Source organism: Pygocentrus nattereri, chromosome 28 (assembly GCF_015220715.1).
Source record: "Pygocentrus nattereri isolate fPygNat1 chromosome 28, fPygNat1.pri, whole genome shotgun sequence".
NCBI lineage: Eukaryota > Metazoa > Chordata > Actinopteri > Characiformes > Serrasalmidae > Pygocentrus > Pygocentrus nattereri.
Window position 1 is genome coordinate 8,018,932 of NC_051238.1, and position 12,552 is coordinate 8,031,483.

Consider the following 12,552-nt stretch of genomic DNA (forward strand, 5'->3'; position numbering starts at 1 on the left):
GCAGGTTTGGTACTTGGATTCATGCTGATTAAGAGCGCTAGAACAGTGCTCATGTTTAAAGCTGCATCCACAGTTTAACACTGTGTGTTCAAAACGAGTTACTCATGACAAAGTACGAATGTGTGGTGTCTACTCATCCTTCTCAAAATCACACCATCAACACTCTTTCATTCAACTCTTTCCACTGTTCTTTTTCTTTCGTAGTAATCATCGTCATCCAAGTTTTTTATTTTTTTTTTTTATTTTTACTGCACAGGAATTACAGAAATGCTCTAGAGTGCTGCCATGTTATCCATCCCAAGAGTAACTTATGTCACACGGAAAATTCCAACAAAATCTGATTTCATGCAAATGGGTTACATTCACATTGCCAGGCTGAAGTGGCACAAATCTGATTTTTGCCTTAATGTGACACAGATCTGATTTTTTTTCCACAGTTATGTGGACTCATAAATCAGATTTTTCCAAATCTGACCCAAGGCAGTTTCACATGTGGTCCTAGATCAGATGAATATCAGATTCGTGGCCCTGGGTGCTTAATGAGAATGCTCAGATTGGAATTCATGTTTTTTTGTTAATAGCTATCAGGGCACAACCTGAATCTTTGTCCTGCTCTAATTAAAAAACAGCAGAGAGCTGTTCAGAGCTAATGATCTTCGTGACGAAGGCCTGTTTGACCGGTTAGTTTGCTGTTCATGACACACATCGCTCCTTTATGCAACGTTATCGATTAAGACGTGCGCATGCGGGTCGTTCCAGCACACAGGTCTGTTCACTTACAGATGAGTCATTTACCTAAACAAGCATGAACCAACAAGTTTCCAAGATCAGATCTTGATCTGGGCAAAAAAAGAAATTGAGCAATGAGGCTTATAATATGAATATGTAAGGTTTAACACAGGTGAACACAGATTTAGTGCAGTGTCTTACCAAACAGGCCATGGGTTGTGTGCCAGAGGGTGAGTAGTTGTTTTGTAATTCATAGTGAATATTTGTCAATGTGAATGAAAATTTATGTGGTCCGATTCATCCTTAAAACAGAAAAAAGCACAAAAGAAAATCCAAGAGCAGCAAGCAACATCCACCCCTGACTACTACTACAACAACTATTATTATTATTATTATTATTATTATTATTTATTTATTATTATTATATATCTAATGCTATATAATCAGACATGTTGTTTATTTTAGGGATGCACCAATATGTGGACGGTGGGTGAAGCCCTACATTTTTATGGACATGGTTGTCGATGGCGATATACAGTTACATAAACGTAGAACTGCAAACTCTGCTACGAGCTACAGCCTCCTTGATAAGCATTACAGAAAATACAAATGCAGATATTTTAGCACAGGATTCAGCATCACCTGCCATCAAATTTCAGTTTGAAATCTGACCAAACCACAACATCTGACTGATGCTGATATTGTTTTCAGCAAATATCTGCTAGTATTCACACAATGCCTTCGGCATCATGCATACCTACTGTATTTGTCCCAAACTTTCTTTAAAATTCCACTGCAAAAATATTTACCCAACAGCTCCAAAAGGGTTACAGTCACTGAAAGAGCTACAAACACACCACTTCCTATTTCTCACAAAAACACACAACAGAATAGAAACAGCCACTTCCATGTAATCTAATCTCTCAGCCAGATGGCTTTTATATGACTGCGGGGGCGTTTATAAACTTCTTAAAGGGTATGTCTGTGGAATTAAAGGCACAGTTCTGGCTCTACTGCTCCAGACCCTGAGGTCAGCGCAGTCTTCTCACCGGCTGCAGGAATTAGGCAACTGTTTCAAAATTCCAATTTGTCACTGAGGCTGCCAAAGCAGGGATAATTACCAGAGCTCCTCCAGTGAAGCTGCGTGAGAAAACGAAAATACAAAGTAAATTCAGAAACACCGCCACATCACTGGCTGGATCTTTACTGCTTAGCTTGCGACTATTGACTTCTGATGTTGTCTGACTCAGCATCTGATGCACGATGTACAAAACGATGTTCCAGCCGCTCCACGTTAAACAAGACTGAGGTGGGACAAACCATAAAGCTATCAAGTGACTGGACCTTCAGAAACACTTAGAAAAGCCATGGTGCGCTGATCCCACTGTCCCTAACAAACCCACACATTTGGTTAGTGTGCCATACCTGTATGTGATTGCTGGGAGACTCTAGAAGGTTCCCCCATAACCAACACTGCTCCAGAGCACTTCCCACTCTCTTTAAAATGTGCTCCATGTCCTTCGCACTGTTCTACAATGTTCTTGTCCCCTTTCACACCATTACTGATTATCTCAATTCTCATTGTTTTTCCAATGTTCTCTGCCCTTTAAACACGGTTTAAAGACTGCTCTCCCTGTATGCAGTGTTCTAGAATGTTCTAGATCTCTTTTAGACTGTTCCAAAAATGCTATCCCTGTTCACACTGTTCAAAAATGTTCTTGAAAGTTTTTTGTACTGTTCTATAAGGCTACTGTCCTACAAGGATTGATCCTTCACACTATTCTTTTTTTCTCCAGGTCATTAAGTTCTAGAATATTCGCAGCCCTTTTCATACTATTCTGGAACATTCTCCACCCAATTACATGGTTCTAGAGCATCTTTTGCACCTTTTGCACTGTTCTAAAATGTTTCATGATCCCTTTCTTACTGTTCAACAAATGTTCTTGACCCCTTTCGCACTGATATTGTTTAACTCCAGTCTCACTGTTTTAGAACATTCTCTGCTTTTTTTCCACACCGTTTTAGACTGTTTAGACTCCCTATATGCAGTTTTCTAGAACATTCTAGAATGTTTTAGACCTCTTTTAGACTGCTTCAAAATGCTAACCCCATTCAAACCTGTTCTGAAATGTTCTTGGGCTTCTTTTACACTGTTCTACAAAGCTCTCGGTGGTTCACTCTGTTCTTGTTTTTCTCCAGTCACACAGTTATAGAATGTTCTCAGCCCTTTTCAAACTATTTTGGAACATTCTCTACCCAATTACACGATGCTAGAGCATCCTCCTCCTTTTGCGCTGTTCTAGATTGCTCTCCCACCATTCATACGGCTTCATTTAAGTTAGCTGTTCTTATTCTAAACATTCTAAAACTGGTGTTTGCATGGGAATGTTGGGTCAGTGTGCCAGGGCTTTAAAGCTACAAAGTCAGCCTCTCTGTTCAATTTAGAAATATTTATAAAAGAGGCAGAAGGGTCAGGAGCGAGGGCCGGGTTTGCACAGTGGGACTTCCAAAAGCAAGTTGTAGTTTAGAGCTGGCGAGTCCAGTCCAGAGACTGCCCCTTTTCATTCCCACCCTATATATGGGCACACAGATTGCACTCTGCGGGCATAACAGCACTTCAGAGATCCCCAGAGCGCCTGACTCATTCATACAAGTGTTATTCTCCTCACACTGCCAGACAGACTTCCTGCTCATCCAAGACATGGCTGGCTGAAGACCAATGAGCTCCTCTGTGTTCCGAGCTGTCATAATAGCCGCACGTTAAAACAGAGTGAGCTGCTGTTTGAATGCGGCTGAATGAGGCCTTTTTTTTTTTTACCGGCGAGTCACTCATGATCTCCATCAGGGAAAGGAGATAAGCTTGGTTTACAGTTTGGCAGAGTCTCTCTGAAAGCCATGTGACAACAATCAGGGGAGTTGTGGCTTTGATCAGAGTCAGGCCGTGTAACAGCAAAACACACCCATTTAGCGGAAGACACATCCAAGTTTTCGCACAGCATTTACAGATCCGTCAAGAACGCCTCATGCGCGGACGCATTCCAGGCAGATTCCTCAACCAAGCAAAACAGAACTGAAGAAAGAGAAAGCTCGCTGCACAACAGTCATTTCAATGAGTTCTACCATGCTACAATGTTGTGTGGTGGCTAAAAACAAGTCACAGAGTAGACAAACATGTACATATCTGCTGACGCAGTTACATAAACATTTTTTAAATGTACATTTCTAGACTAGATCCACCTCTATTAGCATTAAGAAGAAAAAATATTTTTAAAAATGATAAGATTACAAAACTAAAATGATCACGACGCATGTGATTGTAGTGTAGTGGGTACCAAACACCTCTGCCTTCTACATTGCAGACTGAGGTTCAGCCCCCACCTGGGTAAGCACCCTACACTATACCAATAAGACTCCTTGGGCAAGACTCCTAACACCACCTTCGCCTACCAGTGTAAAATGTGAAATTGCTCTGGATAAGATCGTCTGCCAAATGCCATAAACATAAAAACAGAACTTGTGGTGTGCGATAAAAACAATCAAATATTGAAATATGTCACATCTAAACATTGGTCAGACATCTCAGTTATACTTGATTTAAATGAATTATTTCTTATTTTTATTCCTTTATTAAATGCTTTTACTTCAATAAGATATTTACATTATTTCCACATGAAAAAATATCTACTTAGACAACAGGTGTGTTGATGTAGATCATTTGCACATATTGCAACAAATATTAATTGTTTGAATCACGTACTCAGTTCATCACTTTCTTCAGTGTGCACTGCATGTGGTCCAAAATCTTTCCCTGGAGACCAGATCTAACGAAGTTCTAGGGTTATTTTTAACTGTTAACCGTCCACAGTAAACATGTGCAAATAAACAACTGGACACATACCACTGTCCAAACAGTGTTATTGTTATCCGACACTGACTGATATTGGGAATTCGACATTTGTTTCTGTTCTGGGATCACCAAACCCCCCCTCCTCCTCCTTCCACCACTCCCACTAGCTAGCATCCTGTGAGAAAAAGAAAAAGTATGCACTTCAAATTGAGCTGAAGAGTCGGTTTTTGGTGGGTGGTCATGGGGTGGCTGTGCTATATCTAGAGCGGAGTCTGTCCCAGATGCACCAAAAATCCTAAAAGCCTCTTTTAAACAGAACAGATGAAAACACATTAGCTGCTAAAGTCGACATGAAACCCATCAACATTGACCACACACACACAGACACACACACATGCACAAGCACAAGCCTATATCTGACCATTAGTGGGAATACAGGATTTGGGGGTAATGGGTGATATAGGCCAATATGTGCTCAAGGGGCTCTACTCTCACTTTGAGCACAAAGAAAACGGCGTGACCCCATCTGGCATCGTGCCCACTTCATTTAAAGCGGCGAGGATCAAGATGTTTTTGGAACAACACCAGATTAACCCGCTCTCCAATACCGGCAGCTAGCAATAGGGACTTATCCCAGTGTGTGGACTCCGAGGAGGATTAAGTCATTTTGTGGGACCCCCTGCTGAGGTAATCCTATATTTTTTAATGGTCAGCAGCCACAAAATTGGTATTTTTATCCACTATTGTTCATACATCAGCCCCTCATGAGCTTATGGCTACAACATATTGCAATGTTTACTGACAGAAAATACTACGTTAAGTCACCGGACTCTGTACTTTTTATTTTAGTTTTTAATGATCAAAGTTGGTTTTTCTGCATACTTTGTTAGCCCCTTTTACCCTGTTTAGTGGTCAGGACCACCATGGACCCTCACAGAGCAGGTACTATTTGGGTGGTGGATCATTCTCAGCATTGCAGTAACACTGACGTGGTGGTGATGTGTTAGTGTGTGTTGTGCTGGTACGAGTGGATCAGACACAGCAGTGCTGCTGGAGCTTCTGTCCACCCACTGTCCATCTTGACAACCTACCTTGTAGATGTAAAGTCAGAGACGACAGCTCATCTGCTGCTGCAGTTTGTGTTGGTCGTCCTCTAGTCCTTTATGAGTGGTCACAGGACGCTGTTGGCTGGATGTTTTTGGTTGGTGGACTGTTCTCAGTCCAGCAGTGACACTAAGGTGTTTAAAAACTCCAGCAGCACTGCTGTGTCTGATCCACTCAGACCAGCACAACACACACTAACACACCATCACTAGTGTCACTGCAACACTGAGAATGATCCACCACCCATATAGTACCTTATTTTTTTTCTTTTTATACTCAACACCTATAAAACTTATACTATACTATTATACTATACACCTATAAAATTAGTATTTTTATCTGCTACTGTACATTAGCCATGCACAAACTTATGTTTATTATATATATTTGGTGTTTCATTTGGTAAGTTGTGCCTATTCTTTTTTTAATGGTCAGTAAACATAAACCAGTATGTTAACTATATTGACAAAACATCCTGCACAGGCTTCTGACCACTATATACTAACATATTTATTACATTAATGACGTTTCTAGCCACTTGGTATTAAATTTGGTCATTTATGCTGAGTTGTTTGTTTTTAATGGCACTTTATTCTCTACTGTTCATGGATAAAGCCTGTGAGACCTTATTAAACCACTGAAGTCTCTTGGTTTGGTACTCATTCAGCAATTCACATGTTTTAACAAAAATCCTGTAAACAGTCAGTGCACTGCTTTTGTTTTTTGTAAACAGGATGGATTGATTTGGTTGATTTTGTTATCAACTAATTGCAGCGGCCAAAATCACAATTCTGATTAATATATAATTAACTGCGCAGACTTTGTATGTAAACAAGCAGATCTACTCTGCACATACACACAGCAGCACTCTACCAAACAGAATAGACTCATTTGAGCATGTTATTAACTAAATTATAGGGGTCAAAAATCACAATTCTGATTAATATATAATTAAGGGTGCAAGCTTAAGTATATAACCATTGTGCCTTGTGCTACTTCCACGCAACACACACACACACACACACACACACGCTCTCTAATCAATAGGCTGTAATTTCTACAGCCAATTTAAAGAAAAGCCCTACATGGAGGAAATGGCTTCTTCCACTGCAGCAATCCAGTGGAACAAAGCACCGGCTGATATTGTGACAGGCAACACTGTATCTGCTGGTCAGCACAGACCCATCTCGGATGCGTGCTCCGTTCTCCTAAGTTTAATTGGATTTCACAGTGCAGTGCTTGAGCAAATAGCCCACACTGACAGACACTCAAAGCACACACACGCGTACAAATACAAACATGGCAGTGCAGCGCTAGCTGAGGGCAAAGGGAGGTGCGCAGGGACAATGCTGTGCCATTTGAGGGCTTTTTCGGGCTCTTTAACTTAGCAAAGGCCATGTGAATCCCATCATGAGCATGTTCTGTTAACCCCACGATTACATATACAGATTGCATCAATATAATTACTTGGAATCCTTGACTGAGGTGAAATGACACACCTTAAATTAGTGCATCGCTGCTGTCGGAACAAAACCTTGTATCTCCACTTTTGTCGTTTTTCAGGTTTTGCCCATTGTTGGTCTTCACATTGTGTGTAAATTTCATAATGAATGGACTAAAAGAAATGACCCAAAATGCCTTGGGGGGGGGACGTGAAGGTCTGGATCAACTGACCTGTTTGAAAGTAAAGGATTTTTTTCTTATCCTGTAAAGTAATCAGATACGAGGTTTTTTCCGACAACAGTGAAATGCTGAACACTGGTGCAGTGAAACAAATATTTATGTACATATACTTTTTTTTTTTTTATTTCACATGTACAGGACCGTAACACTCTCCGGCTCATGTGAACGCAAGATCTTCATTCAAACCGGATGTCACGATCACCAAATGCAGCAATGGTCATGTTATCAATGATCGGACCAAGACAGATGACAAGAGCATAGATCTTCCTGACCTATTCCTGGGCCCATAATGCTGACAATGTTCAGGGTCAAAAGAGCATTCCTTCATTTAGTATCCTTGACTCAAGAACGCAAAGCAGGTTTGCATGATCAAACGTCTGATCCAAAGTATACTGGATGTCCATTCAGGGAATTCAGCAAGGATCACTTCGCAGTCAAGTCTTTTGGGGTTGAGAATGATGTGCGCAGAATAACCAAGGCAGATCTGAAAGGAAATGATCCTCCTCCTGTGGTTCAGTCCAGGGGTCAAAAGGGCATTCACCTACATGTTTCCCTCATTTAGTGCCCTTAAAGCAACAACAGCCATTCACTGCTGTGCCTTCACAATGAATGCTCAGATGCCTTATCTACGGCATGCACTGGACAGACATCCAGTTGCCAGTTTAAGCAAGGCTGCCCCGTCCTGACCTGTATAGTTCATTGTAATTAACCAAGGGAAATGCCAAAGGAATATGACCTTCCTCTAGGTGAGATATATCTGACTCTGTGGTCATATTGCTGACCCTGTCCAAGAGGCAAAGAAGCTTCCCTCCTTCTGTGTCCTTGATAAAAGAAGCGACTGTGCATTCAAAACTGAAAAAACAAATGAATGATCAACATACACTTCATACTCATTCATGAAATTCAACACTGTTGCCTAACTGGGATCATTTGCAGGCATATAAGAAAGGAAACCATCTTACTCCAAGGCAAGATACCTGACCCCTGGTATCACTGCTGACCCTGCCCAAGGGACAAATGAGCGTTCACCTTTTTCTACATGCTGTTTACTACATTTTAGTGCCCTTGAACCAAGAACAGACAGCTGCTGTGCATTCAAACTGAACGATCAGACGAATCATCTCCAACATTCAGCAAGAAGGACCTTGCAAGGACACTCAGTACAGCAGTTTACGCGAAAGCACGAGGCTCGGCAGCAAGCTTATCTCTGAATGATGAACGTCAAAACATTCAGCTTCAATAAAACAGCGCTAAAAATATCCTCACTAAAAACCCCGCATAACAATCGAGCACCGAGAGGAACCTTAGCCAGCCGAAGACTCACCTCTCCGGCGCAGGGCCGGCTGGGGGCTCGGCAGCCCCCCGCTGATGTGGTAGGAGAAGCGCATGGTTTTGAACTGGCTGGAGAAGGACGCGTGGCTCTCCGCGTAGCCGAGAAGGGCGCTCCTCGGCCGGTTCAGCTGCATGCCTGCTCGCCCTCACCCCGGAGGCGGGACACGGTGGGTAGTAGCGAGCTGGAAGGGGAATTATTATCTCCCAGGCTGCTGCCCAGAGCAAAAATCAAATCCAAGTCCCTTCGAGTGCTGGAAAACTCCATCAAAGAGCAGCTTTATTCGGGGTCACCCACTGATGGGTCACTTAACGTTGAGCTGAAACTGAAGTTAGCATAACTAGGTTAACTAACTCGAGGCCAACGTTAACGGTTTTTTGTTTGTTTCTGTAAAAATAAGACTGAGGTAACGCTGTGCCGTAAATTCCGACTTTAAGTAAAATCATATAACGGACATTTTTAAGGACTAACGGTCAGTTTTGGCAGTTTTACGGTGATTCGCATCTTCGCTGACTGAAAGACGGTGCAGTCTTCGTCTCGCGCTCATCGTTGCTACAGAAACTCAAAAGGGCTCGCGAGGGGAGAAAGAACCAAAACAAAACAATACGAGTGGAGGAAATTAGCCCGCTTAGCACAAGACTGCCTTCACAGCCAAACGTCCTGGCGACTTTAAAATGCCTAATCCATCTTCCTCTCAGACATTCCCTTCACACTGTAACGTTACATTAAAAACGACGAGAAAGGAGGAACGAATTCCAAACACGGACTGGGTAAAAGTTAAAGTTGGCTACGGCCATTCCCGTCGCCGCTCAGTCTGTTTCTCTGAAAAAAGCTCCTCGAAAATGTGCCCACTCAGCTGCTTCCACACCAAAAAAACCCGATCCCCCTCGTTTCTGCCCTCAGTTCCTCGGCTTCGCTGCATACAGCCTCCGATAGCTGAAGGCTCTCCTTAAATCCAGGCGCATTTTTTCTGAGGGTCGCCGGTTACAGATCCACAGTGCGCGAACAGAAAAACCTCCACAGCGCCGTCAGATGTGGAGCCCAAAAGACGATCAACGTAACCCCCCTTTCTCCCTCTCTCTCTCTCTCGCTTTCTCTCTCCTCCTCTTTTTCTTCCTGGCTCCTTTTTTCACTGCTCCCGTGCGCATTACTTGGTGGACATATGAAACCAAGTCTCAGCTCAACCCTCCTCCATCTCCACTTTTCCCAAAGTCTGTTTCTCATTTGGGTTTTTTCCCCTCGTCTGTGGGGTTTGGGCTTGAAATCTGATGCGAAGAAAAACGTTCGAAGGATTTGAATGTCTCTCATTCCCTCTCTCACTCTGTCTCTCAGAAACACATCTGTGAAAACTACACACTTTTTTTTACAGCATCTCCTAATTGTGGGTGATGGTTTACATTTCATAAATGAAACGTTTAGGCCGGGCAGGGAGGGCAGGGAGGGCAGGGAGGAGGCTGTAAACAGGAGCAGAAAAAGGTCATGGACTCTTCCAATCTGACCCAGATTGCTCCAGTAGCTCAAGCTGGAAATGAACCAGAGACATTCAAAACACATTTATGGGCAGAACAATTTAAATGACTGTAAATTTAGTTGAACTTTTCGAACCATGAGAAGGCACTTCAGCTGACAATCCAAGATGCCTCTTAATGATGAATGATAGTGTTGGCACAAGAAATGATAACTGTCAGGAACCTACTAGATCAGATTTATGTATTAAATATCAAGCAAACGAGGGCGCGCTACTGCATTACATGTAGACTTGTACATATATTAGTAAGTTCTGGAGTCGGATCTGCTCTGAAATTAAGCGTTTTTCACATGCATTTGTGCCTTTTGACCCCATAGTCCTAGCTCTACGAGCATCATTCAGTGATCAAGGTTTGCTGATTTGGGGTCTCCTTGCTGTTGCAAGAAAATGCATTTGGTCAACTGAACTTCGTCTTCACCCTAGTAGAACTCAGTGGTATAAAACTATTTATAATATCCTACCCCTTGAAATATAATCTTATTTAGATAATGAAAAGATTAAGACATTTGATCAAGCTTGGGACAAATTCTTGGATTACACTAGACCGGTTATTAGGGATGTGCTATAGTGTTGAAATGGAGTAGGCAGTAGTGAATGAGACCGTCTTTTTCTTCCTTTGCGTCAACTTTGATATTAATGCTGATAATACTGATTGCAGTACTACTGATATTTCTTAAGATTAAGTGACCCTCATTAGTCCCACAATGAGGAAATTTCACCCCTACATTTAACCCATCAGTGCAGTGAAACACCACATACACACTAGTGAAGACACACACTAGGGGGCAGTGAGCACACTTGCCCAGAGCGGTGGGCAGCCCTATCCACAGCACCCGGGAAGCAGTTGGGGGTTAGGTGCCTTGCTCAAGGGCACCTCAGTCATGCACCGTTGGCTCAGAGGACCAACCCGGCAACCTTCTGGTTCCACAGCCGTGGGCAGGAGGTTAGGGGCCTTGTTTACTGTATTTAAATTTCTGGATGTCATTGTACTGCATTATTTAATTTTTTATACATACATACATACATACATACATACTTTATTTTTTATATATATATATCACTCTGCATCTTATTTGTTTGCTATTATAAAACACAACTGGGGGAAGAAGAAAGAAAAAAAAAAAAAAATCACAAACCTGGATCTCATTGTAACTGCACAGAGGTATTATTATTATTAATAATGATAATACTTCTGCATAATTTATTTGTTGACTTCCAAACAGTCATTCAGAGTGGTCTGATGTGAAATGGTGCTTTGCAGAGAAAATGTACTAATTCTAATTTGCTCACAGTGATGATGGGAACCAGAGGACACAATGTCTAAAGTGTAAATATAGCCATTTTTTCCCATCCAAAAGTACACACAGTTTTTAATAGGTAATTTTCAAAAGTCTATTGGGTACCTTTTGCCTAGCAAGTATCTTTCCTCCAGTGGTTTCAAATATATATTTTAAGTCAAAATCATGTCTAAACTATCATAAAACGACGTTTCTGGCACCACGCACTGCATTTGTAACCAATTTGTGTAAACTTTGTGAGGGAGCTCTCGGAGGCATTGAAAGCTTCATACGTCTGGTTCCCATCAGCAAAACTGAATAAATTCAGACTGTTGACAACAAAGCATGTCCCATTAATCGGAGTGGTTTAACTTTGTTTACATCCTAATTTAATTCTACAAACATTTTCAATCATTGCTGTAGTTTCCCTTTAAGCATGCAGGCTTCATATTATAGGTTTTGTCAGTGCCAGTGTTTTAACTGAAGATGTTTAAATAGTCGTTTTTATCTTGGGTGAGGTGGTCACTTTTCACAATTACCTGGCTCAGGTGGGCTGTGCGCTGGAACAACATCAGCTGGTAGGCCAAAAGAACCAGGCAGAGCCTAAGACGCAGTAGCAAGAGTCGGCCATGGAGGTCACTAACTGCTTCAAAATCTGACTGGCCCCACAGGAATGGAACAATATTACACCACAGCTAAGACAACAGAAAAATCCTACTTCTTCCATCTCTCAGAGAATGATGGGAAACAGGCTAACCAAAATCTGTGGTATTTCCTGTAAAAGTTTATGTTGAGTTAACTTCATACAGGTTGAGTAAGAGCTCCTAATAACAGCATGTAGGCAGTCATTCCACAGATCATAGGTGTTACTTATGGCTCTGTTGCCTTAATATAAGCACTAGTGTATGTGAGTGTGGTGGAGGTCACAGAGGATGTACATGGTTTATGAAACATGCTGGTATTTCACAGATTAATCTGTGAGAAAGTGTAAACTTTAAAAAGGCCTCCACTAAAAAATCCTTTTAGCCTTGATCTAAACCTTAAATACCACCCG

At 41.8% G+C, this 12,552-nt stretch overlaps 1 protein-coding gene across 1 annotated transcript in view; it reads right to left on the minus strand.

The window, feature by feature from the left end:
* Positions 1-9,738, minus strand: part of fgd1 (FYVE, RhoGEF and PH domain containing 1) — a 65,207-nt gene extending 55,469 nt beyond the window's left edge. The window contains exon 1 of the mRNA XM_017719438.2: positions 8,688-9,738. Coding sequence (XP_017574927.1) covers positions 8,688-8,829 — 142 coding nt within the window. The 5' untranslated portion in view covers positions 8,830-9,738. The remainder of the gene's footprint in view (positions 1-8,687) is intronic.
* Between the last annotated feature and the right edge of the window lie 2,814 nt (positions 9,739-12,552).